Here is a 27,260-nt window from a genome sequence, read left to right on the forward strand (position 1 = left end):
GGGAGCACCAAGAACCTCCACTTCCCAAGTGAGTGTGGGGCACCAGCCAAGACCAGCCCACCTGCCACACTTCAGTACAGGCCAGAGGGTGCCCACTGTGAGGACTGACCCCTCCTTCCCTTCTTCCAGTGCGTTAGCAGCCAGCTTGCCAAAGGAATGGTGTGGGTGACTTATTTTGGAGACAAAAGGCAGGGGGTGGTGGAGAAGACTGCACTACTCTGCACCTGGTCCCCAGAGGAACAGACACCTAAGAGGCCGAGAGGATGGAGGCAGCTGGGATGTGCTGGGATGGCTGAGGCCAGAGAACCAGTCCGTACTGGAGAAGGGAGTTGTGGGCCTCGCTGGTTGGAGGCTTGGACTGGTTCCTGCCTGAGGTTCTGAGTGGAATCTGTCATTCTGGGAGGCAGGGGGGTGAGCTGGGGCTTGCAGACCTCTGACCACCTAAGAAGAAAAAAGTGAACCATCATCAGCAGTTTTCTATCAGAATCCAAGCCTCAGCCAGTGCAGGGTTGTTTGGCTTTATTTAAAAGAACAAACCCATGTCTTTCATGAGGGCTGACACAGCGGTGGCTCCTTGCTGTCACCTGACAGTCAGAAGTCACCCAGCACTCAGGCAGGTCACACCCTTGAGGGGCTCACAGTACAGCGTCACACCCCGGGCAGCACACTGGCCCAGGTTGGCCACATGATAATACACTCCTCACTGCACAAATCTCCCTTTGAAAAAAAGAAAAAGAAATCAAACAATCATCAAGCCAGAGAAGACTTATTTTGCTCCTTCAGATAAGAGGGTACAAGCTTGGTAGCTGAGGCCGGCTCCTTCTGGCCTCTCACAGTGGGGCGGGGGCCAGGACACTGCCAGTGGCCTCCTTCTCCGCTGAGGATGGAAGGGATCCAGCCCACCGCCCACAGGTGGGGGCGAAGCACTGGGAGCCCAGCCTGTCATCAGCATCCCCGAGGCCCCCGCAGACGGAGATGCAAATAGCTCCAGGCCCACGCGGCTCCCAGCCTGCTGACGAAGGTGGCTTGCTCTCGTTTTCTTCTTTTCACTTTTTTTAAGGGAGCAGATTTCAGAGTAAGAGCTGGCAGTTCGAGAAACTTTTTCCTGCTTTCCAAACAACCCTCGCTGGCCTGAGGCTCCTCTGACAGACAGAATGGCATCTCCCCATCCCCAGCTCTTCAAAGGCACCCCCACCCCCACACACACACACTTGAGCTCCTGGAGATCACTGGGAAGCCCCGAGGCTGAACCCTTTAATTTGGAGGAAACCACTCCTGCCAGAGGTACAGGAGCAGCTCCAGAGCGGTGGACATCACAGCAGGGCAGGAGGGGGTAAACTGCGATGGAGCCTAAGAGGAGGAAACTCAGGAGTGGGGATTCCTGCTGACAGGTCTGGGCCTCAGGACAGAGCCTGGTGCAGCTGACCCGCCAAAGGGCCGGGCACACAGACCACGCCTTGTTCTGAGGCCTGCCCTTCTTACCACAGACAGGTATTTAGGCAAGATTTTAGACCTCCAACCCTGCATTAAGCCCCCCACCTAGTAAAAATTCTGAGAATCATTTCCGTTGCCCCAGGACCCTTGAGGACTTCATCCCTAGGGTCCAGCCCTGGCCTCCCCAGCCCAGCACAATTAGGGGTCCGGTGGTCCTGGCCATGCCAAGCCGCAGAAGGCAAGGACAAAGGGCTGTGAGTGCCCAGAAGCTTTGCCTCCTTGGAGGGCCTGGCTCCAGCCTCATCAGGTACTGCCTCAGTGGACAGACACACAGTATCCTCATGAGGGAGGCTGGAACAGGGAGTCCAGGGACAGACGGAGCGGGGGCTGACGGGAGTTGCTGGGTGCGGTGTCCACTCCTCAGAGGGGGAGGTGGGAACGGGCAGGGAGGGGCCGGCAGGCCTGTCATCTCACCAGGGCCCCCTGGGCGGCTCAGCAGGGCGAGTTCCAGCAGAGAGGGCCATGTGGGAAGCTCGGGTTCAGCTCGTTTCCTTGGCAACCGGTGAGGATCCGTGCGGCGGGAGCCTGCAGACCTGCAGGGAAGCGGCTGCGCCAGCCTGTGGGTGGGGCGTGACTGGAGGCGGGCCAGCGCCGCTTCAGGTAGCGGAGGGACAGGTGGTGCCTGGGAGGCAGAGGCTGGGTTCCAGCAGGAGGGACCCGCTCAGTCCAGTTGGGGGCACTTTGTTTTAACATTCGTCTTTATTCCACTTTGAAGCAATCACAGAAACTTCAGTGTCGGAATCGCAGCCCTGAGGAGCTCTATGGTTTTTCACGCTTCCTTTCCCATCACACATTTTTTTCTCTGAGCAGTGTTAACCGAATTTACTGAGAACAGTCTTATTTAGAGAGATTTCTGAATAGCTTTCCATTCCAAAGGAGGGCAAGGCTGGCCCAGAGATGCTTCAGAGGCAGGGCTGGAGGAGGCTGGCCGTGAGGGCCAGCGGGAGCAGCAGCAGGAGTAGGGAGACCCTGGAGGCCGCGGTCGCTGAGGGATTAAACACAGACAGTAAGGGCCTAGAAGTGCCAGGAGCTGTGTTTGTGGCCCACTGCCCCTCATGCGCAGGACTAGATGGAGCGTATTTCTGTGTACTAAATTCACTCCAGGCTCCCTCTTGCTACCCTATTACAATTTTTCTTTCCCCTGGTTTCTTTACATATTCATTTCTTTCAAAATTACACTACATGTATATTTATGCAGTTGCCTGAATCCTCTTTGGATGATTATTTTTAACATTTATATTCATTATCCAGGTCTGTCTGGATTCTACAGCCAGTGTTTCTGCTATAACTGTTCAGACCCTCTCAGGGCACTTCATCTTGATCATTTGCAAAGATGCAGAGTGCCCTCGGTTCACTCAAGGTTTGGGGAGAAAGGCTTGGGAGGATGCCCGGGGATTGTGCCCACTGTTCTGTGGGGTGTGAGCCTGCCGGCCTGCCCTACCTGTGCCTGAGCACTGCTGAGACAGCATCCCTTCCAGAGCCACCACGTAGTCGGGGCCCAGCCAGCTACGATATGTCGTCTTTTCTCCCACAGGTACCACCCGGACAGCAGCATCCTTGAAAAGCAGGTCTTGGCCATGATAGCTGGAGGAGTCGAACATTCTGAACCCATTCTTATTGTGGTCATCTCCAAAGAGGTCCTGGAAGCACACAGCAGATCAGCTTTGCATCTGGGCTCACAAATGGTCACCTGGGTATCACTTGCCATTAATCGCTTTATGTACCAAGGAGCAAGGAAAGTCAGGTGCCAAGACTCTGCTTTAAAATCATTGACTCATTGACCTCTGTCACCAAAGCCGACGTGGAGTAAGAGATGACCACAGCCAGCATAGTAAGACAGCCATCCAGAAACATCACACCAAACCAGCTCTTGGATATTGAAGCCTGAGCCTTCACAGGAAGAAAGACTCAGAAATGAGAGAGGATGTGGATGAGATTACTGAGGGGTCTGCTAAGTCTGCTCAGCATTCCTCATCCTTTTCTACCAGGCTTCCTCACTCTTTTTCATGGGTATCCTTTATCCCCAACCAAAATGATTTCATAAGAGAGCCATTCATTCTGATACCAGTACTAAGAAAGTACCAGGTAAGTTGAATATCCTTTACTAACCCACCCTCCTCGCACCAAGATTTTCTTGAGGAGCTGTTCTCTTCCCTGTTGAGGGTTCTCAGGGTGAGTGTGCTATGGCTAGAAAAAGCCCAGAAGGGATTTGAGAAATGAGGAATACATATAAGACATCAGAAGAACATGGACAAATGCCCACTTCAGCCTTCAAATACTGGTCAGGGGGAAAGAAAGTAACGTGGCTATTGATCTTTTGAGGGGACTCGTGGATCCTCGTGAGGATCTGATGAAAGCTCTCAACCTTCTCCCCAGAAAAGTGCACATTCATACAGGGCTCGTCCCACACATCACTGCAGAGGGTTTCGGGCCCCTTGGGGAAGGCCACAGACCCAGAGTTAAGAACTCCTGAGACAGAAGGATTCCATAGGAAAGATGAGATTAAACATCATTTCCAAAGTTAGGAATCGGCCTGGAGGGTCAGCTGGCTTTGCAAGTCTGTGTTGCTTATGGACAGAGGGAAATGAGGTCAATTTCAGTCTATATCAGGTTGGGAGTGTGTAGAGGGGAAGGTTTGGAACCTGGGGCAGTCTTGTCAGACAGCCTGGGTTCAAATTTCAGATGTGTTTTGCAAGTGTGGCCAATAGGATTTGTTGATTGACTGGAAGTAGGGCGCGAGAGGAAGACGAGTCTGACCTGACTCTTGAGGAAATGGGAAGTCTGAGGCTGCTTATTCGTTGAAATGGGGAAGACGGAGGGAAAAAGAGGAGTCCAACTTTGACTTGTTCAGGTCAAAAAGGCTGTTAGAAATGGAAATGTCAAATAGGCAGCTGCCAAAGATGCATGTTTGAGATTAAAGGGTGAGACTGCAGCAGGGTTGAGGATGTACACTTAGCAGTCATCAGTATACGGATGGTAGTTAATGATGGGGCTGGATGAGATCAATAAGGGTATAGGTGCCGACAGAGAAGAGGGCTTAGGATGAAGCTCGGGGCACTCCAGTGGTTACCAGCCAGGGAAATGAGGAAGAACTAGCAAAGGGGATGGAGGAGAGGCTGGGGAGGTGGCGGGAGAGCCAGGCAGGCATGGGGCCTGGGGCCTGGGGCGCCAAGGGGGAAACTGCGTCCAGGAGGGTGGTGAACTTCAGGAAGAGGGAGCTGCAGCCAGTGATGCTGCGAGGCCAGGGAGACGTGGACTGAGAAACAGCCACAGGATTTAGCAGCATGGGCCAGTGAGACCTCGACCAAGGCAGTCTCAGCACCTGGTGGGGCCTGTCTGGAATAGTCTCCATCCTTAAGAGAGGCCAGGAAAGGAGGAATTGATGACTCCAGACTAGAGATGGCTCTTTGAAGGAATTCTGCTATAAAAGGGAGTGGGGTTATGGTTATAAGGGGATGTGAGACCAAGAGAAGGTTCACTTGTTTTTACAGGATGGTAGAAAGAATAGCAGGTTTGTATGTTGGTGGGAATGGTCTGGCTGAGAAGGGAAAATTAATGATGCAGGAGACAGAGGGGACAGTGGTTGGAGGGATGGCCTTGACTAAGTGACATTCACAGAATTTCTGAGAAATTCCCTAGAATTTCCTCAGTTTCTCCTGAAGTCTGCTCCAGGTAGACTGAGGTGACTGAGGGGCTTGGCTTACCTCTGTCACCATCCCCACCCTGCAAACCACCCAGTGGGGCAGCTCCTGCCCTCGCTCACCTGGGCCTTGTCCAGCAGTCCATACACAGTGAAGATATTGGTGTCCGGACGGACCATGACAGCATGGGATGGTATCTGTGCCAGGTTGCAGGCTGCAAACTGGGTCACCTCGGCCCGGGCCCCATTGGGACACAGCAGCTCGTAGTCCTCCGACATGAGCTCAGCAGCCCAGGGCTCAGAACTGTGGCCTGAAGGGATGAAGCAGAGGAGGGGAGCGGATAGAGAGAGACTGCTCTCCTCAGGGACCCCAAGTCCTTGACTGGGGAGAGGTGGTGATATCTGGCCAGCTCCCCAACCATCTCCACTCTTCAACTGCTCTGCTCTATTACCAGAATGAGAGAACCCAGCTGGGCTTATAATGTTATTTGTAGGGAATAAGAAGCATGTGCTATGTAGCAAAGAACTATATAATCACTCCCATTTTACAGGTGGAGGAACAGGCTCTTAATCACTCTTAGGCAAAGAACTCCATCTTGGTGTCATAGGTCTCAGGCCTGAGGGTACGATGGACTCTCCCCTAACAGGTGAAATTCTCAAGCCAGATGGAATAAAACATCATGTGTTGTTGATCTATAAGAGGCAGTTTCAAATGTCCCTTCTTGCAAAGAACCTCATCAGGTAGGCTAGAATGGGATCCAGGAATCTGCATTTTAAGCTGTGAACATGAACGTGAAGTCGCTCAGTCGTGTCTGACTCTGCAACCCCATGGACTGTAGCCTACCAGGCTCCTCTGTCCATGGGATTTTCCAGGCAATAGTACTGGAGTGGGTTGCCATTTCCTTCTCCAGGGGATCTTCCCAACCAAGGGATTGAACCTGGGTCTCCTGGATCGTAGACAGACGCTTTACCATCTGAGCCACCAAGGAAGTCAGATATTTTAAGTCAGTAACTCAGTAATTCTGATGCAAGTGGCTGGTCCAAAGACTTCCTGACAAACACTACTTTGGTGAATCACATTATTTTGTACCTTCGTATATCCACTTAGTATACACTGCCTTTCTATCTCCAGGAGGAACTCCAGGTGGGTCCTTGAGTAGAGATAAAAAAAATTTGAGTGGCTTTGGGAAGTGGGTGCCTCTCTGCAAGTGAACCTCGCAAGGGCCCCGTCTCCTCCCTGAACCCCCAGACCAGGACACAGAGGGCACAGGCTGGGCCCAGGCAGGGCTCACCGCTCCCTCCTTCTGGGGGATGACCCCCAGTGCTGTTGGTGGGTGGTTGGCAGGTGAGGGGGTTTCGACAACAGGGCCTGGAACCCTTCCAGCTCTGTTGAGGCAACTGGTTTTTAGCCTTAGTGACTCTCATAGGCATGGTGGGATCTGAGTTTTGAAATACTGATTGATGTTTTTTCCCTGCATGTCTTGATTTCCCTTCACCAATCTCCACCTCCCCTTCAGGCCTTCTGCCTTTCTGCCCCGAGTTCCTGGGAAGAGATGTGTTAGGAGAGTGTGGAGAAGACTTAGCTTCCAATGTTTGGGGTTGCAAAGCCTGGGGTGTAGGCAGGGTATACAGAAAACGCAAACAAAAAATGTTGAAGGGAAATAGTTTCCAGTCTTCAAAATGCAAAATCCACTTCTCTCTCTTTCCCCAAGGAGGGAGAACAGAACCGGGCAGGGGAGTCAGGTACAGGCCTGCAACCCAGTAGAACTTCAGGTGGGGGCCTGGGGCCCCGGAGCAGAATTCCTGGCCTCTTCTCCCCAGTGGAGCCCAGGAAGGTGACTCCAGAGAAAAACACCACCTCATGATGTGAATGGGTGGGGGTGGGGGGCACGCCTTGCCTTATGCACCTTGGCACTGCAGAGTGACTTCCCTGCTCGTGGCACTGATGCATTCAGGAACAAACACAAGATTCTAATGTGAACTGATGACCCTGGGGCGAGCGGTCCCTGCCACCCGACCCACACACCTTGGTGCCATGTAAACACCCTGGAAGGGGTTTCTCCAAACTGGCTGAGTGGCTACCATTTTGGTAGAATGGGAATTTGGCTTCCAGAGAAATAGATTGTCAGGTGGCCTGTGCACTTGGACATGTTGCCCGAGGCCTGCTCTTACTGTTTGGCCCTTGGGCTCCTGGGCTCCCAAGGGGCAGAGCCTTCTAGACTCAGTCTTCCCCTATTGCCACTTGGCCTGCAATCCCAGCAACATCCAGTGCTAGATTCTGCTGGAGATGGGGAAGGGCCCTACCAGTCTGGCTCTGTCAGGTCCCAGGGCTGACACATACCATTTGTATTGTCAAAGACCGTCGTGTGCTTGACGAAGGCAACGTCCCCTGCATTCTCAACCAGGCACCTGCCACACAAGAAGTCAAGACAGGTATTGGCAGGAGGTCCCATCCTGGCCCCTGGCCCCAGGGCCCCCTCCCCTGCCGCCCGGCCCCAGCCCACCAGGTACCTGAAGGCGCCACTGTAGCCGTAGTACCTCTCCTGGCTGTTGCCCACGCACTTGTTGCGGCCTTGCTCATCCCCCACGCAGAGGGCACACAGTGAGGAGGGGTAGTTTTGGGGGTTGTTCACAGGCACACAGCTGGCACTGAAGAACTCACTCACCGCTGGGGCAGAGGGAGAGGGCTGTGTTGAGGGCCATGGCAGAGAGGGCGACTGCTCCCCCACAGATCTGGCCCCCTTGCCTGGCGCTGTGGCTCAAGGCCACCCATTTGCTCCCGCCCATCCAGCTCAGAGCGGCACGTCCCCTCCTGTGAGGATCATGGGGCTGGGGGAATGCAGAGACTGTCTAGATATGAGAACCTTCACTAACAACCTCTGGTAGAAGAACCCACTTTCCCTTGAACTCCCTCGGGGACAGGGAACTCACTACCTCATCAACTCTTCTGTTCCAGTCAGAGCAACTGCCCAGCTGTCTGGGAGTGGGAGCAGCCAGTCCTAACACCTTACATGTGCTTGTGTGGGTGGTTAGAAAAAAGATGTGTTATTTTCCTCCAACGTGCCAGCCGGGACAGAGGTGTGTGTGCAGCCAGCTTCCTCCTGCCTTCCTCGCACCATGAATGTGCATGATTTAACACCCAGGGAGGGCCCTGCCTATGGCATATGGTAGGTGCTGGGTAAACGTGTCTTCTTCAGCACTTATACAGATGGCTGGCCACTTCCCAACAAGGCCCCCCAGATGCCCAGTGACTGGACTAGACAGCCTGTGAGCCAGGATGGTGTGAGCCAGGCCTAGAACCAATGCGCTTGGCCTGCTCCCCGCCCCCCTGGAAACATTCCACTCTGAGTAAGTGGGTAGGGGCCCTGGTACCCTCCACAGAGCCAGACACCATTGTCCTGGGTGTGGCCAAGAATATTCCCTAACCTTCCCAAGAGCAAGGGGCACATCAAGGAAGAAGAGGAAATCTCTCTGGGGCTGCCTTCTCTGGGGTCCTGCTGGGAGAGGACCGCAACCCTCAGAACTGGCCCGACCCCAGTAAACCCCAGTGAACACGTGTGTGTGTCTGCGGGGGGTGGTACCTGTGAGGACGTCGCAGTCCCTGGGCCGGATGAAGCCCCTCTGCACGAGGGCACCCACAGGGATGTCCCAGCCCGCGGGGCTGCCGAAGCCCGGGTGGCAGGAGCGCTTGCCCCGCAGCTCATCCAGGGTGAAGGCATAGGAGCTGTTCCGCTTCACCACGGCCACCACGAAGTATGCGTTACTCCTGTCCTCCGCTGGGGGAAGGGACACCAGTGAGGCCCTTCATCTGTGCTTACTGGCCTCGGCTGAGCAAGAGCCAGGCCAGAGCCTGCAATCTGTTCCCTCCAGTTGCTTTGACCTCAGAGCAGTGTCTCTGGCCCCACACACTCCCCACTGCTGCTGTCAGACCTGGCTGCCCAGGCTCAAGAGCGCCCAGGCCAAGAGCCAGGTGGGTGTTCACAGAGCGCGTCTGGCAGCAATAACTCTGCGTGTCCCCTCATTGCTGGGGAGCAGCCTGTGCGGCTCCATTTTCAGCAGCTCCAACTGCTGAAATTCCAGAAGAATTTTTTTCTTTCCTTACACTCAGGTGGTATTTTTCTCACCTTCTGCATAGCTGAGGTTGCAGATGCGCTTTCCCTCAGATGAGAGAGTTCGCACGTCCAAGTAGAGTGGACCTGAGCTCAGCAGACCTAGGGACAGAGCACCTGGCCCCGGCCACTGAAAAGGTGTTCATGAGCGGACAGGGCCACCTGCCATGAGCCACATGCTCTGGATGGAAGAGGCCGAGGAGGCTTTCTAGTTCAGACCCTGGCAAATTACTCAGCCTGTTTTTGTACAGCCTGGGATGCAAGCTAAAAATAATTTTTATATTTTTAAAGCATTGTTTAAAAAAAGAACATGCAGCAGAGTCTGTACGTGGCCTGCAGAGCCTGCAGTGTTTACTCTCTGACCCTTCACAGAAAGTTTGCTAAAGCCTGCCAGACTTCCAGTGACTGGGTGGGTACACTGTGTGCCTGGGGCCAGAGTGGTTTGCCCGTGACAGACAGCAACTGGGAGAAAGACTCTTTTAGAGAAGCTATTATAAAAAACAAAACAAAAAAATCAACCACCTCCCTGCTGAGGCCAGTGGGCTGGCACCTGCACTCACAGGCATAGTGCTCCCCAGCTGCTGGAACCAGGCCATATGTCTTCCCTGCTGTGTAAATGTCCTCGCCCTTTAGGGTCACAGCGTCAATCTGCCCAGCCTGCGGAGGGGACAGAAAGAGTGGTCAAGCTGAGGCGGGTCCCCAGACAGCTCTGGGTGTCGGGATCTGACAGAGGTGCCAAAGCTGGGTCTCTCCAGAACTCTGGCCTCAGGCTCCCTTCCCCTGGGAACCCTATCCTGCCCCATCTGCCCCTTCCTGTCCTTGTAAGGATGCTTGAGGACCAGAGGCCTGAAACCATCCAGCGTCAGCGCTCCCATTCACGGGTGTCTCTCAACCTTTCAGCGCATGTTTTCTGAGGGTCTCCTGTTGCCAGACCCTGTTCTGAGCAGAACCTAGCACAGCGCCTGCTCTCGCGCTCCATGTGGGTCTCCCCATGGCTCACCAGCCTCAGGGACCTAGGCATTGCACTGCACCCCCAGAACCTGGCCAAGGACTGGCGCACAGCAGGAGTGCTTTACATGCTTCTCAAATGTGCGTGTGAATGCGTGAATAAGCCAGGTCTGCAAAGAAGACAGTCTCAGGGTCTACGGGAGGAGGCTCCAGGGCGGAGGGATAGAGCCCTGCCTCAGGAGTAGCCCAGGTCCGTCCCCCCTCAGAAGCCTCTAGAGCCCTCTGGTCACCTGTGCCCCATCCCCACTTGTCCATTCTGAAGCCTCTGGACAGGTGGCTCCTCAGACCCTGCAAAGAGATTAACTGATAATCAAGCCATACCCCAAGGAAGGAGGTGGCCCAGGGAGAGAGGAGACACCAGCACCCCAGGAAGGTGCCCCCCACGGTCCAGGGCTGAGGCATGAAGTTATGACGACAGAATAAAGGCAGTGATGTTGATATTCTGAGCCTAGAGGGGCATCTCTGGGGGACCCCTTCCCTCCCATTTAGACCTTCTCCTACACATCGTGATGCTGAGGAGGAACCCAGACCCTATGCCACAGCCCGGGGGCTGGGCCAGCTGACCCCTGCTTGCCTGGGTCACTGTGATCAGGCAGGAAATGGATATTAGAGCTACACAGGACATCATCTCTGAGAGCCTTAGAAGTTAGAACGGAGGATCTCTGAGCCTTTTGCTGGGCTTCTCAGGACCCTCCCTAATGCCAGCCCTTTCCTCCCGTGGCCCTCTGTGAGCTCAGATGAAGAGAGGAATTGTGCCTGGAGAGAGCTACATCTCCGTGCAGCTCTGCCTGGTCTGGGGCCCCTACAACCAGCCACTCCTCCACAGGACAGCCTGTCCACGACTCAGAAGAGTCCCAACCCCTGAATCTCCCTTCCTCGATTCCAGCTGGCCTCCCCTCCCTCAGTGCCATATCAGGTTCCAGGCAACCTCTGGGGAGAGAGGCTCCCCCACCCTTGACCTGGGTGTCCTGGAGCAAGTTACTTCCTCAGCCTCCCCTAGCCTCAGTCTCCACCTCTGATAGTAATCATACCCATCCCACAAGTGTCGTTCTGAGGATTAACTGAGATCACCCACATGAAGGCTTAGCATAGTGCCGGGTATGTGGGAAGTGAGTGCTTATGAGATTGTTAGAGTCATGATCCCGGCCCCATGTCATTGCTGCCTGCTTGCCTCTTTTCAAGTCAATGTGCTGCCTGGCTGGGGCAGGGTTGACACTCCAGGGCATGTGACTTGGCCTGCACTTGGGGACCACCTTGAAAAGAATCCTCAATCAGGCCCCACCCTAGTTGATCTTAGAAAACAGGAAGGAAGCAGTCCAGGAGCAGAGGAGATCCCTGTGACCACAGTAGGACCTCAGCCGACTGCAGGGCCATGGGACTGCTTCCCACTCCTGGCCTCAGTCTATAGTCAGAGAAGCAAAGCAGGACAGAGCTGAATGGGTCTCAAGACCAGGGTCAGGTGGCAGGAATATTAATGAATGCTTAATCAATTTAATGGGCCATGATAAGCTTAAAAAAATAAGACTAGGATAGAATACACAGAAACTGTTAGCACACATTGTACTTAGTAAAGGTAAGCACTGTTTGGTTTCATACCTCTCTATAGGGGATATATATTTTTACAGGTTTATTTCTGAAAGAAAACTTTTTTTGTGTGCTAGACTGTGATGTAAAATGTATTTCTGATTGCACTGCAGTTTAATAAATGATGACCCAATGCCACCCCTCGATGTGCACAAGAGGAAACTGAGACTCAGAAAGGGAAAATGACTTGCCCAAGGCCACAGGGTCATCAGTGCCAAGCTGGGCCAGTCCCATGGTCCTTCTGCTCCTGGCCCACCTGCTCAGCAGGGAGGAGTCCCTGGGCTCCCCCAAGGGAAACAGCCCCCTTTTCCCTGCCTTCCCCCTACCCCTTGCCAAGGGGTGGTGGCTGCTTCCTGTGGCAACTTCCTCCTCCCCTTTCTCTGTGGAATTGTCATAGGAGACTTTCTTCTACTCAGGCTGCCCTGGATCCTCCAGACCAGATAGGCAGAGGGAAGGCCAGTGAGGACCATCCCAGGCACTACCACTGCCTGCCCACCTGGCCCTCTCTGCCCTCTGGACGCAGCTCCCACCTGGATTCGTTCCATGCACTGCTGGGGGGACTCGGCTGATACACACTGGATCTCTGGCTTGAGCCTTTGCCGGCTGAAGGCCACAGCCATATCTCCACACTTCTGGATCTCAGGGGTGGACAGCACGCACCAGCGCAGGTAGTGGGGCAGTCCTGTGTGGGTGTGAGCATGTGATCACACTAGCCTGCATCAGGGGCTGGCCCTCAGTAGGAAGAGCCTAGAATCAAACCCAAGAGAAATTCTGGCCCTTTCTTTCCATGGTTAGCTACAAAGGTAAGTTATTTCTCCATCTGATCCTGTTTCCTTACCCAGAAAGTAGAGGACAGAATCCCTTTCATGGGGCTGTGAGAAGGCTTGAGGCACAGCATCTCTCTGGCTGTAGGTGGTGGATACATGGAGGTGGGGGCTAGAGGCATAAAGTCATGTAGACTACAGTAAGGGTCCAGATGAGAAACAGTGCCAGAACCAGGGCCATGGCCACATGGTGAGGAGGAGGAGTGAGGCACTGCGGGAGAATGGGGGCATTGTGGGAGGATGGGGGCATTGTGAGAGGAGTGAGGCACTGTGGGAAGATGGGGGCATTGTGGGAAAATAGAGGCATTGTGGGAGGATGGGGGCATTGTGGGAAGAGTGAGGCACTGTGGGAGGATGTGGGCATTGTGGGGAAATGGGGGCATTGTGGGAGGAGTGAGGCACTGTGGAGGGAGAAAGACAGGACTTGACAAATACTGGGTGGAGGGGCAAAGAGACCCTTCCCAAGACAGACCCTGGGGTTCTGGATCCCACCCCCCAGAGCAGGTAGGGTTTCCAGGGTACAGTGCTGCCATTTGACTTCAGAGATGCTTCTTCCCCAACCATGAGAGGCAGGGAGGTGGAAGAAACAGGTTCCCATTGGGGCCAAGAAGCACACACACCTCCTGGGGTGTGTGCCCTCCTCTGGCCACCTCTCCAGCAAGCCTGACCACACCCATAGTCAGGCTGGGGCCAGCAGGAGAAGAGAAAGGTAGACTTACGGTTGGGGTCACAGAGGAGACCCTTCATGGCATGCAGGTATTCGCGGCCCAGCCATGCCTCATAGGTCTGTGTGGCGATGGGCACCAGCTCGGAGGTGGCGTCTTTGAATAGCAGGTTCTTCTGGCCATAGGCCTCAGAGCTGAACATGTGGAAGCTGCTACCCTCATGGCTGAACAGACGCTGTGTATCAAGGGGCAGGGGTGGGGGCTGATGATGTACTGCGGGGAGAATCTTTTCTTCCTAGTTCATCTCCTGCTTCCTTTTTCCTGTGCCTGCAGGCCAGGCACCCACTCTGAGGACCGCATGAGCTCTCTCCTTCCCTTGTGCTCCCCAGTACATTCTGCCTTTTCATACTCAGCTGACTGAACACATGGCTCAAGGCTCAGGTGTGCAATGGCACTGAGCACAAGCAGTGGGGCCGAATTCGGTGGCATGGATGAATAAAACTAACCAAAGCTGGTGTGGCCTGTGGGCAGAAACTTGCTGCTCTTCTATGTAGCGATATCAGTAAAACATTATTTCCCACATTTAATTAATGGTGTACTTTGACATTTATTTGTTTTGTCATTTTGTTTATTTGCTCGTATGTTCTGCCTCTGGGTCCTGCCCCTGCTCTGGCTGGTGCAGCCCTGGGATGGCTCTGAGCTCCCACCCTGGGGAAAGACGAGAAGGTCCTACCACCCCAAGAAGCTGTGTGGGGTGCTCTGAACTCACCTGGCCTTCGTTGAGCAGCCGGAAGATGAGGCCTCCATCTGTGTCGGCTCGGACCACCACGGCATGAGCTGGTACCCGAGCCAAGTGGCATTGCCTCCATTCGGTGACATCAGCCCGGGTGCCATCCCGGCATAGCAGCTCAAAGTCCTGTGACAGCAGTGCCTGGCCCCAGGAGGGCAGGGTTTTCCCTGGGAAGATGGGAATCCTGTCATGAGCCAGCTCCGGTCCTGGGTGGGGCTTGGTGAGGATCCCGGAGGTCCTCGGGAAGGACCCTTGAGAGGGGGCCTGGGGAGAGCCTAGGGTGTCATGGACCACAGACACACAGTGAAAATCGACCCTTACAGGAAGTGAGAACCAGAACCACACCAAGAAGTGAGAACCAGAACTCAGAATGAAGAGGAGCTTGGTGGCCGCATTGTATAAAATCAGGTGTCTCTATAGACTGTGTCTATTTACTTACTTTTTAAATTTGTCGCCAATTTCTAATAAAATGGATTTGAGATATCTGATAATAAAATAACACATATAAACAGAACTGCTTATTAAAGACAAAAAGAATAAGAAAGTAAGAGAATCTGAGGATGAGAGAGAAATATATCAGGAGTTCACCACTGCCATCTGGCACTAAATTTAGTTCCGAGCATAGGGCAATGGTGGAAACAAATCCTGACAAAATTTTCCAGAACCGTGGCCCAGATAGAAGAGGGCAAATTCTCTAAGATTCACCCACCACTCTAACTATTAATATTTTGGTATTTTTCCTCTATGTTCTTTTTTCTATTCTATCCTCTAACCATTTTAAATATGGTTAAAGCCATACATGGTAAGCAATTTTACATCCTATATTTTTTTCACTTATTTAAAAATATTTTTTCACATTACTGGAAGCTTTCCATAAGACTAAAAGACTGAATATCCAAACAGGAATATTAATAAAACTAATTTTAAGGATTGTAACTCATGCAACAAAATATACCACAGATGGCCCTACATAACAATATTTTAATGACTTTTAAGTTTTAAAATGAGGAGGATAAACCGTTGCTAGATAATAGGAGGGAAAAAGATAATTTGTGTGATTATGAACACTCTATTCACTCCAAAGCTATTTAAAAACAAACCAAAAAACCAAGAAAGTAATAGTTTGGAAAACTCCATAAAGGTCATTTTTAATGACTGCATGATAATTTATAGCACTCTCAACAATTACTCAGTGTCATTCTCTCTCCACTCCTCAACTTTCCTCTATTTTTAAACTGCTACAAAACCTTTGTAATAGAATTCTGGGGGATCACTTGGCCTACCCCTGAGACAAATGCATCATTTAGGTATTTCAATCTGCCACTCCTGTCTTCCTTCACTAGGGACAATTAAAGCCATATTACTTCACTACTTTGCACATTTATGTCAATATCACTCTTTTGCTCTTATCAGTCTTGTTGTAAGATTTAAAGACAACTCTTTAAATAATTACTTTCTTAGATTTCCTTAGATTATCATCAAAATTTTAAATGATTATAACCCAATACATCCCTAATGCCAAGCTTCAGCAATACGTGAACCGTGAACTTCCAGATGTTCAAGCTGGCTTTAGAAAAGGCAGAAGAACCAAAGATCAAATTGCCAACATCCGCTGGTTCATGGAAAAAGCAAGAGAGTTCCAGAAAAACATCTATTTCTGCTTTATTGACTATGCCAAAGCCTTTGACTGTGTGGATCACAACAAACTGTGGGAAATTCTGAAAGAGATGGGAATACAGACCACCTGACCTGCCTCTTGAGAAATCTGTATGCAGGTCAGGAAGCAACAGTTAGAACTGGGCTTGGAACAATAGACTGGTTCCAAATAGGGAAAGGAGTACGTCAAGGCTATATATTGTCACCCTGCTTATTTAACTTATATGCAGAGTACATCATGAGAAACGCTGGACTGGAAGAAGCACAAGCTGGAATCAAGATTGCTGGGAGAAATATCAATAACCTCAGATATGCAGATGATACCACCCTTATGGCAGAAAGTGAAGAGGAACTAAAGAGCCTCTTGATGAAAGTGAAAGAGGAGAGTGAAAAAGTTGGCTTACAGCTCAACATTCAAAAAACAAAGATCATGGCATCCGGTTCCATCACTTCATGGGAAATAGATGGGGAAACAGTGGAAACAGTGGCTGACTTTATTTTTCTGGGTTCCAAAATCACTGCAGATGGTGATCGCAGCCATGAAATTAAAAGATGCTTACTCCTTGGAAGGAAAGTTATGACCAACCTAGATAGCATATTCAAAAGCAGAGACATTACTTTGCCAACAAAGGTCTGTCTAGTCAAGGCTATGGTTTTTCCAGTGGTCATGTATGGATGTGAGAGTTGCACTATAAAGAAAGTTGAGCACGGAAGAATTGATGTTTTGAACTGTGGTGTTGGAGAAGACTCTTGAGAGTCCCTTGGACTGCAAGGAGATCCAACCAGTCCATCCTAAACGAGATCAGCCCTGGGTGTTCATTGGTAGGACTGATGCTGAAGCTGAAACTCCAATACTTTGGCCACTTGATGCGAAGAGCTGACTCATTTGAAAAGACTCTGATGCTGGGAAAGATTGAGGGCAGGAGGAGAAGGGGACAATAGAGGATGAGATGGTTGGATGGCAACACTGACTCCATGGACATGGGTTTGAGTGAACTCCGGGAGTTGGTGATGGACAGCGAGGCCTGGCATGCTGCAGTCCATGGGGTTGCAAAGAGTCAGACACGACTGAGTGACTGAACTGAACTGAACATCCCTAATTCTTTCTCCACCTTCCAAATTCTTGTTTGCTTGATTCATTATAGGATTGCCATGCTCTGGGGACAATCCTATGTCTTTTTTTTCAGATTATTTTTCTCTTGAATCTGGTTCATGCTCTTTGCCTCCATGCATGTCAGACTACATTACAGACCTTCTAATTTAAAGGGAAATAATAACAATTAAAAAAGAGATAAAAATTTTTTAAAAAGAAGACAATGATTAGGCATGATGGAACAGGAAAAACTGTAGAGGCCAAAGGTTGATTGACAGCCAGCAGGGAGGGGGCTGGGAGGGACTGCAGAAAGCGGTATGATGGAACTTTGGGGTAAAAGGTCTGCCACAGTCACTGTCTTTTTTTTAACATATGTTTTATTTATTTATTTAGGCTACTTTATTTATTTATTTAGGCTGAGCCAGCTCTCAGTTGTGGCATGAGGTATCTGGTTCTCTGACTAGGGATTGAACCTATGTCCCCTGCATTAAGAGTGCAGTCTTATCCACTGGGTCACCAGGGAAGTCCCCACAGTCACTATCTTGATTGTGGTGGTGGCGGTTATACAACAGTGTATTTTTAGCAAAACTCATAGAACAGTACTTTAGCAAAACTCATAGAACAGTACTTCAAAAAGGGTGCATTTTGCTGTACATAATTATAGTTCAATTAAAAAAAATAAAAGATTCTTAGGCAAATCCAAATTAGAGCACATTCTATAAAATAACTGACCTGACTCTTCAAAAATACACTAAATACAAAGAAAGATTGAGAAACTGTTTGAACTTAAGGAAATCTAAAGCAACCTAACAACTAAATATCATCCATGATCCTAGATCAGGTCCTGACCTGAAAAAATTGTGGCAAAGGACAGAATCGACAGTTAGTGAATCTGGTATCTGGATTATAACTAAGATATTATGTCCATGCTACATTTCCTGAATTTGATAACTGCACTGTGGTGAGGTCCACAACACCTTGTTCTTAGGAGATATGTACTAAAGTATTAAAGGGTGTGATGTGAGCAAACATACTCTAAAATGGTTCAGAAACACACACACATACACACATACAGAAAGAATGATCAATTCCATGTGGCAAATGCTCAGAGCTGGAATCTGGATAAAGAATAAATGGAAGTTTTTTGAATTATTCTTGCAATTCTTCTAAAGATCAGTTATTTCAAAATCTAAATATTCTTAAATGACAGTGGTGTAATGGATCAACACATAACACCAACCCATCTTTGGTAAGTCCTCATCTGGGGTAAAGGGATGGCTCTTCAGGACAAGGAGCAAAGGCTGGAAGCGGACAGTAGGTGACAGCTAGTGCAGAGGTTTATAAACTTTTTTTTTCAAAAGCAGAACCCAATCTTCACAAGGAAAATGAACCCACGGCCAGATATGTATCAGAGCAGGGCAGAGCGGCTCCCCAGCCCCCTTGTGCACAGAGCAGTTTAAGCTCCACTGGTAAGACCCAGCTCTTTCTTTCCGTCAGGAAGGCTTATGGGGCCTGAAACCTGCCGCTGGGGGCCAGCCCCTCCACTCACCATCTGTGTTCTCCAGCACAGTGCTGTGCTTCACAAAGGCCACGTCCCCGGCCCCTTCTGCCAGGCACCTGCGCAGGTGGAAGCAATGAGGCAGGCTGGGGTCCAGCTGCCATCCTCCGCCTCGGGAGGTCTGGCCTGGGCCGTGCTGGGTGGGGTCTCGGCGGACATGGGTTTCACAGTCATGCAGCCCGGGTTCCAGTTCCCTAGTCTGTATGGCTGTGTGGCTTTGGCAAATTGTAGAACCTTCCTAACCTCTATAGGGATGAGAAAGCAGCTCCCCTAGAGAGAGATCCTTCATAAGCCATGTAGATTCTGTGCAGCTGAGTTTGGGGCGTGAAAGGAGAGGGTGCTCATAGGGCAGCTGCTTGATCGTCAGGCTTAACGCTCAGGATGTTTTGAAGATGACTCTGTCCTAAGGCAGGGGATTGGGGTAGACCTTCTCAAGCCACATCAACAGCCCTGTGTGGAAGGGCCCAGGACTTTATGGACCCTCCACCTGTCACTGCTCAGTGAAGGAGGCAGTTCAGGGCCACTGGGCAAAGGGGCTGCCCAGGTCCCTACAGTCAGCAAACAAGCCTGGACTGGACTGGGGCATGTCTCCAGGAGAGGCAGGGTGGGTGAGTCTCTGACTCAGAGGACCAAGAACCATTTCTTCTTCTGTGCCCCAAACTTCACTTCCCCTGTTACACCCTGGGGTGTAAACACTCCGGTTCCAGGTGGAAACACTGTAACCAGAGTGGAGAGAGGGAACCAGGAGGCTTCCATGCCAGCCCCCACCGGGCATATTTCCTCCTTTGTGGACAGATGGAAGGGCCCCACAAGCAGTTAAGAGACTCCTGTCTCCATGGAGCACTGATTTTAAGGGCCAGCCTGAATAGGAGCAGAGAGAGGCCAGCCCTGAGTTCACGCCTTGGGGGTCCCTGCCACACTCACTGCCCCAATTCAGCACCCTCCCTGCTGGTCTCAGACGCCAGAATGGGGACCTGGGAGCAGCAAAGGGCCATTTTTGCCGTTTTCTTCTCTCTGAGCCCTTACTTCTCTAAATATACCAAACATGTTGATTTTATGAGTAAATGCTGTCTGGCATATTCTGGTTTGAGGTTTTTAAACTAACCAGGCACATGAACTATATAAAGGGTGCTTTGATGAGATGCAGCTGACATCACCACTCCCCTAGGGGCCCAATCAATGGCGAGGTGTGTTTCCCCAGCGCTTGTGGCCCCACCCCAGCCCCTCTCACCGGAAGGCCCCGCTGTAGTCGTAGTATCTCTCCAGGGGGCTCTTGTCACACACTCCTTCCCCAGTGGAGTCGCCCCGGCAGAGGCGACAGAGGGACTCTGAGTAACTGGTCTCTCCTGCCCCCGGGACACAACTGCCCCCAAAATAGTCGCTGACAGCTGTGGGAGAAGACAGAGGGGGTCAGTCGCACAGCGTCAGACCCCCACCCCATCCTCCAGGGAGGGCTCGGGCCACTCAGGCTGTAGTCAGGAGGCATGGACTCTCCAGACTCCAGTCTGAGCAGACCTGGGGAACTGGATCCACTTAGAAGGAGGCCTGGTTGGTGAAGGGGGTCGGGATCTGCAGGATTTGGGGGCCTCTTCAACCAGCCGGGCCCCAAGTCCACCCTCTTGGCAAATATTTATCCTGTGCCCAGTTACACCCTAGTGCTGTGTAGGGTGAGCAAATGCTGGTACTACACTGGGCCAGTTGCATTGTGCTCAGCTAAACCAAGCTCTTCCAAGCTGGGTTCCTTTCTCAGTCTTTCTGCGTCCTCGCAGGGCAGTAGATATTTAATAAATGTGCCAAGTGGCTGGTAAACCTCCCACCCCTGGTCACCGTTTGAGAGGACATGGCTTCCAGGTTCTTATGCATGACGCTCTGTGGGCCTCATGTTGCTGGCGGAGGTAGCATGTATGTGTGTAGTATGTGTGTGTGTGTGTGTGTGCGCGCACCACTGTGAGAAGCCCACCAGGAGGTATGAAAGTTGAGCTCATAGTGACAGCAGCTCCCAGCATCGAGCGCACACCCTGTGCATTCTGCAAGGGCACTGTGAGCACGATCTCAGTCCTCCAAACCACAGCGCTGTAGTAAGTCTTAACCTCTGCATTTTGCAGGGGAGAAGAGTGAAGTGCATTGTGTAATCTTTCTGAGGGCAGGCCATGCTGAGCCAAGGTTTTCACTCATGTGTCCCCACAGAAAAGTCTGGGCTTTGCAGACAAAGCAGGAGGCAGCCTGCTTAGGGATACAGGGTTTGGGGACACCCGAAACTCTAAGATGAGCTATAGTCCCAAGAAGGAAGACTGATAATAATGTAGCTGTGATGTGTTGGAGGCCGCCTCAGATTGACACAGCACAATGGCCAGTGGCTGACTGGGAAAAGCAGCCCAAAGCATGAGAACCAGGGCTCTGGGCTCCCGGCCAGGCCCCCCGGGACCCCCTGCCCTCACCCAACTCTCAGGGACACATTTCGTCTGCAGGACAACCCTATTCTCACCACCTGTGAATCAATGTGGGGCTCTGATTAGCCACTTGTGAGCTTCCTGGGTACAAGCCTCGTCTGAGTCCTGAAAAAATACAGCTTCTGACCTTGTGAAGCTGATGGCACATTTATGGAAATAGCAACCATGTCTACCGCAGGTGTGAGGCACTCCTGGGGGATTCACCGTCTCCCGTGGGGTGGGCTTTGTGGGCCTCTTGTGGGCCCTGTGCTTGGCTGTGCTGTGGAAGCCAGGATGAGGGCCCAGTGCCTGGAGGAGCCGACCAACCAGGAATTTAAGTGGTGCAACACCAGGCCGGCCAGCAGGAGAGGAGGGAGTGATGTCACCGACCAGGTGTCCCGAAGGCCCAGGGGAGTGGGGACTGTGCTGCTCCTTAAAGGGCGCCGTGAAGGTGAGCCTGGGGAGAGGGTGTCCTATGAGGGGAAATGCAGAGCCCTTGTGGGAGAAGCCTTTGGCGGCCAAGCCCTCACCTCTGAGCACATCACAGCCCATCACTGAGAGGCGGCCGCTCTCTACCAGGTAGCCCACGGGCACGTTCCAGCCCACCGTCCGGTTGATGCCCGTGTGGCAGGACTTCATGCCTTTCAGGGTGTTGATGGTCACCTGGGAGCCCCTCTTGACCACAGCTACGGCATAATAGGAGGTACCAATCTCTAGAAGGAGGGGAGAGGAGAGTAGTGAGGGTGGCAAGGGAGAAGCTGCAAGAGAGGCTGGGACCCTGCCCAGGAGGGCGGAGGGAGAAGGGTGCGTGTGGCTGTGCTCACGTGTACGTGTGCGGCGTTCTAGTATTGAGATAGCAAGTCGGTGCAATGCACATGTCGTCACAAGACCCCACCCCCGCCAGCCTCAGGTAGAGGCTATTATCCTGAGATGGTAATTCATGCATTAATTTCCCCCCTTTCCTTCCCAAGCCAGCTGGCACTACATTTGCACACATCAAGGGAGCTCTGCAGCCAGACCAAAAGCAGAAGTAGCCTGTAAGTCTTTTGTTTTCCAAAAGTATAGGCCCTTAGGAGAACCTAAAGGAACGGAGGGAATGGTGTCCTGTTTTGGGAATAAGGTGGTTGAGAGGAGCAGAGGGAGCAGGGCAGGGGCTTCCCTCAGATTAGAAAAAGTGATTTCTCAGTGCTGGGCCAGGGATGGGAGGATAGAAAGACCGGAAGAGAAACACTAGCAATGTAGTCCCAGATCACTCAAGTGAGTTATCCCAAATAGCCACAGTGAGTCGCCTAAGACGGGCCTGGTCTGCGTCCTTGTGTAGCTCCCGTCCCAGCACAGGGTCTCACTTGGTCACCTGATGACTGTCGGATGAATGGGGTGCATGTGGGCAGGCAAGGCTCTAAGCCTTGCAAAAGAGTCCCCTGGACCAAATGTTGCCTGGAAGAGTCTATTCAGACAAGACAGGGATGATTCCTCTACGGGGTCTGATGACCAGGGAGCATCCCAGCACACACACACAGACACACACACGACTGCCCGGGGTGGCGAGATGCCCATGATCAGAATGAAGTTAAGTTCGAGAAAACCAAGCTGGCATAATTTCCTGCACACCTGAGCCTGGCCTCTGCCAATCTAAGTAGTCCCATTGGGTCTCATCCTCTGACTCCCCAGTGTGGCCGTCCTTTCTAGCTCCTTGAACACACCGAGTTCTTTCCTCCCTGGGCCTTTCTCAGAGCTCATGGCTCCAGACAAGCCCTCCTGCTGCTCTATGTCAGCAGGCCTCCCATCGCCCTTATCTTCTTCTGCGTGGCCGTTACTGCGCTCACAGCACCCAGCACATCTGTAACTGAAGCATTTGGCATTTATTTACCTTGTGACTCCTGCTCTGTGAGGGCAGGAACGGGCTCTCTTGTTTACTAGTCTATGCTCATGACTGGCACAGAGGTGCTCAATGAATGCGTTGAATTAATTAAAAGAGGAAGAGCTGTGTCTGGGGCCCACGAGGCAGGGCTGTTTCTGGCCATTGAGTGGAAAGGCTGGCTGGTTTGCAGGGCTGGACCATGTCCTGGATCCTCTGACAGTTATCAAGTGTCCAAGTGAGACCCTGTGCTGCGTACCAGGCACCGGGGCTATACAAGGATGCGGACTAGGTCCGCCTCAGGGGACTCGCTGTGCTGAGGACAGAGAAGACAGACGGAGGGGACAGGACCTTGTGGAGTGAGTGAGTGCTCTGAAAAACAGGAAGGATAGGACTTTGCAGCGGTGGGAGGGCCCAGGGGAGCTCTTTGGTGGGGAGAGCTGAGCTGGGCTTGGAGAGACTAGAGGCACTGGACAGTTGGGGAGGGGATCCAGCCAGCGGCTGAGCCAGAGGCAGGTGTGGTGTGAGTGCAGGACCCACATTCCTGACTGCACCCACATGTCAGGGGCACACAGACCTGCTCACTGAATCCACGTGACAGGGCAGGGATCACTGTCCCGATGTTATGGTCCTGAGGAGGGCATGTGGAGGGCATCAGGGGCCACAGAAGATGACGGCAAGGACAGAACCAGGGTTCCTTCATGGTCTGTTGGGCTCTGCAGCTCCTGGTCACCACTTCCTGTCTGGCCCGTCCCCACTCCTTGCTGAGTCTCACAGAGGCCACTGGGACGCAGGCAGCTGGGCCTCACTGACTCCCTCTTCACCTGGCCATCATGCCCAGCCTTACACCAGGTGTGGGGCAGCCCTTCAGTAAGAGCTGATGGGTGACAGGGGGCTGCTGGGCTCCCCATGAGGAAGAACAAACTCAGGTCAGCCTTGCGCGTTTCTGGCACCCCCGGGTGTCAGGGGCGGGACACTCTGGGAACAGGACCACTGACCAGCTCGGGGGCTGCGGAGTCGGGCCAAGTCCAGCAATGACACACCGCTGAGCAACCTCCTCTCTCCTGCCACCCTTCCCACTTGCCCTCTGACCTTGATCGTACACCTCGCCCACCACAGGCTTCAGGCCGTGCTCCTTCCCCGCCTGGTAAATGGCTCCTCCATCCAGAGTGATGGCATCAGCCTCCTGGGCCTGCTGGGAACACGTGGGTCAGTGTAGCTTGGCCCCAGGGCCGCTCAGCCAGGAGCTCAGGGGTGCCCACCAGCCTGCCCTCAAATAGCCCTAGGGGTGCACACAGTCCTTCCATCTGGCCCAGGAGCCCCATCCTGGCTCAGCCTTGCAGGGCCCTCCCTGCCAGGGCCCAGGGGTGTCCCCTCATCAGGACCAAGGGCTCGCCTTATTTTTCTAATTATATTATTTTTAATTTTATTGGACACTGGTGGCTCAGATGGTAAAGAAGCCACCTGCAATGGGGGAGACCTGGGTTTGATCCCTGGGTTGGGAAGATCCCCTAGAGAAGGGCATGGCAACCTGCTCCAGTATTCTTGCCTGGAGAGTCTCATGGACGGAGGAGCCTGGCAGGCTGCAGTGCATGGGGTCGCAAAGAGTCGGACATGACTGAGCGACTAAGCACTATAAAAGATACACATAGCTAAAAATAAGCACAAAATGAAAATCAGTGAAAAGTGAGTGTCCCTCACTTTCTTGTTTCTCCAGCCCTTGTCTCTACCGCTAACCTGTTTCCTGGGTTTTCTCTCAAAGATGCAGGTTGAATCCTACAGATGCTCTCTTCAGTTCAGTTTATTCCTTTTCATTTTAAAAAACACAAATGGGGTCATGATAGAATGATGGTTCAACATAATTGCTTTCCACCCTTACGGTGGATCCAGGCCCTGGCCACGTGGACTCTGACTGGATTCGCTCTGGGGCATATCCGGGGTTGAACTGGAAGGAAGACCCAGGTGCCCTGTTCCTTCCCCAGTGTTTCCCTCCACACCTTGTCCTGCACTAAAGTCCTGCCTCTTAACCGTCAGCGCTAGTTAGCAGACCTCCCGCCACTCAGGAAATCTCTCCCACTCCCCACTCACCCACCCAGGACTGCCCCAGAAGACACAAGCCCTGTTCTAGAAAACTCCAGGGAGGAGGGAGAAACTGCTGTGGGCCACTGAGTGGTCTGTTGTCCGGGCTTCCCTGGGTGGGACAGGTCGTGTCCCCCATGCAGAAGGGCTCTGTGTAAGGAAACTCTGCCTCTCGGACACCTTTCCCCACCAGTGCCTGAGCAGGGCCCTCCCGGGGCCTCCCAGCGCCTGGCCTGCACCTCCTCAGCAGGAAACAGGCTGGCCCTTGTTACTAGGGAAACTCAGGCGATCCTATCGCCCAGCCTGGCAGGGGGACTTGGGAACATTTCCCGGTGAATGAGGCTGTTGTGTGCTCCCTCCTGAGTCACAGCCCTCTCGTCTGGGCAGAACGGAAGGGAGAGGACTCACCGTGATGAGCTGGACGCAGTGGTCGGCAGAGGTGCCCTGGACACACAGGACAGAGGGCTGGATGCCTGCTTGCTGGAAGGCCTTGCTCATGTCACTGCACTTCTGCTGCTCCGGGTCTGAGATGGTGCACCACCGCACCTCCATCCCGCCAAGCACTGGGGACGGCCGGGGGACAGTGAGGCTGGGCCCCTGCAGCCCCAGCCCACTCTGGGGCCCTTCAGCACAAATAGCTAGTCCACACCACAGCCCTGCCCTCCCACTGTGGGGTGCTAGGGCACAAAGAGGTGTTGCAGCCCGGGAACCTCTAAAGCCAGGTGTGGGCCATGCATTCCCTGCACTTGCCCAGGGGCAGACATCTGGCCCTTTGCATTGGCCAGGGAGGGTCTCCCAGTGTAGCAGCTGGGCTTTCCTCTCCCACCCCTCCCCGGCCTGGAGCACAGCCTGGCGGATGGAAGGAGCACTGGCTGGTTCCTGCCCCTCTTGAGTCTTTGTGTCCTCTAGCAAGAGAGTGCTGGACTGGGTCCTCACCCTCAGCAGTGTCCCTGGGCCCCCATCATAAACTGGGACATGAAACCAGGAAATGGTCGTGGCAGCCCCCTGAGGAGACGTGCGGCCCTTGGAGCATTGGTGGTTACATCCACTGCAGACCCACCCTCTGTGGGCAAAGCTCCAGGCCCCTGACAAGGGGAGGGAAGGGAGTCAGCAGGTTGGCCTCAAGTTCCTCTTCCTCCAGCTGGTGACTTCAGGCAACTTATTTGACCTCTCTGAGCCTGTTTTATTGTCTGAGAAAGCAGATGAGGGCAATACCTTCTGCGCTAGAAGTAAACCTCTGTAGAGTCAGGATACAGGGTCCTCAGTTGACTTCCACTTAGGCCCCTCCTCTGGCGGGGACCCTCTTGGGTCCTGGGATCTGACCAGGTCAGAGTTCCAGAGAGCCCCCAGTCTAGGGGCCCAGCAGGGAGCCTCCTCCACTAATCACCCTCCCAGCCAGACCTGCCCTGAGGCTTTGGGTCCATTTCCACCAGGCAAGGACTCTCCCAAGGCAGTCTGTGCTTCCCATCCCTACTCCAGGGGTCAAGACTGCAGATTCCTCCAGTCTCCCTTCAGCCCCTCTTGGCCTCCCCCAGCTCCGCCCCAGGGATGTAGAACTGCTCTCCCTTCTCCAGCGCTCCAAAGCTGCACCCTGGTAGATCTGGCAGCTGCTGGCCCTGACAGGAGTGCCAGGCCCATTTTCTGTACTGATGGTCAGAGCAGTGGCTTGAAGCCATCCTTTCACCTGCCTCCGCCCGCGATCCCTGTGGGCAGCCTGGCAGCTCCCCGGGAGGTCCCACCTCAAGTCTCAGCGGCAGGGATTCTGACTCCCTTGAGAGTGGCCTGCCGAAGGAGAAGACCCTGCCTGCACCCCCTCCTCTGTCCATGCTGGGTACCCTGGAGCGGTCTCCAGGGCAGTATCTCTCACCTCCTCCCCTCCAGTCCCTCAGAGTCTTCTCCCGCCTCCCTCAGGAAAAAGTAGAGCCTCTCTGGCTCCTAGGGCCTCCCTGGGCTTCCTAGGCATCAAGAACATTCACTCTCCGGACCTTCTCTCCGCATTCCAGAACTCTCGCCTCCATGCCTCTGCCGGCGCCTCTCCTTGGCTACCTTCGCTTTTTCAATGCCCAGCTCAATGCCACTTCCTCCAAGAAGCCCTCCAGACATCCTGGTCTGCTTGGGTCAGTGCTAGTACCCTCCCCTGTCGTCCTTCGCGCCTTTCCTAATCTCCCCTCTTTCCTGGGAAACAAGGTTCAGGACACACTTTTCAGCCCGCGAGACCCTCCTGTGGCTGGGGGTGGGGGTTGTGGCTGGAGAACCCAGGACCCCCGCCCCAGCTCCGTCTCCCAGGGCCGGGCGGCGGGGTCTCACCAGCGCGCAGAGTCAGGAAGAGCCACAGAGCCACGCTGGAGCCCCGCATGGCGCAGCTAGCTAGGGCCGGGCTGGGCGCGGGTTTTGTCTACTTCTGGGTCCCAGAGGGTCAGCAGCCGCGGGGCTTTCTTCCTCCTTCCTCTCTGGCACTGGCCTTCAGCTCCTT

General features: G+C 53.1%; 1 protein-coding gene across 2 annotated transcripts; it reads right to left on the reverse strand.

The window, feature by feature from the left end:
* Positions 1–502: 502 nt before the first annotated feature.
* MELTF (melanotransferrin) lies at positions 503–27,260 on the reverse strand. 2 transcript variants are annotated; one of them, XM_027957010.2, is made up of 16 exons: positions 27,095–27,260; positions 25,196–25,350; positions 23,801–23,900; positions 21,381–21,563; positions 19,653–19,809; positions 18,413–18,480; positions 14,094–14,281; positions 13,379–13,559; positions 12,366–12,517; positions 9,804–9,900; positions 8,716–8,910; positions 7,646–7,802; positions 7,476–7,543; positions 5,258–5,445; positions 2,936–3,134; positions 503–2,479 (listed from the first exon to the last, which is right to left on the reverse strand). In XM_027957010.2, the coding sequence occupies exons 1-16, from the start codon at positions 27,141–27,143 to the stop codon at positions 2,397–2,399; spliced, it is 2,220 nt and encodes a 739-aa protein (XP_027812811.2). In that variant the 5' UTR covers positions 27,144–27,260; the 3' UTR covers positions 503–2,396. The 2 variants fall into 2 exon arrangements, with proteins under 2 accessions (XP_027812811.2, XP_027812820.2); XM_027957019.2 differs by lacking the exons at positions 12,366–12,517; positions 13,379–13,559.

Source organism: Ovis aries, chromosome 1, assembly GCF_016772045.2.
Source record: "Ovis aries strain OAR_USU_Benz2616 breed Rambouillet chromosome 1, ARS-UI_Ramb_v3.0, whole genome shotgun sequence".
NCBI classification, from domain to species: Eukaryota; Metazoa; Chordata; class Mammalia; order Artiodactyla; family Bovidae; genus Ovis; species Ovis aries.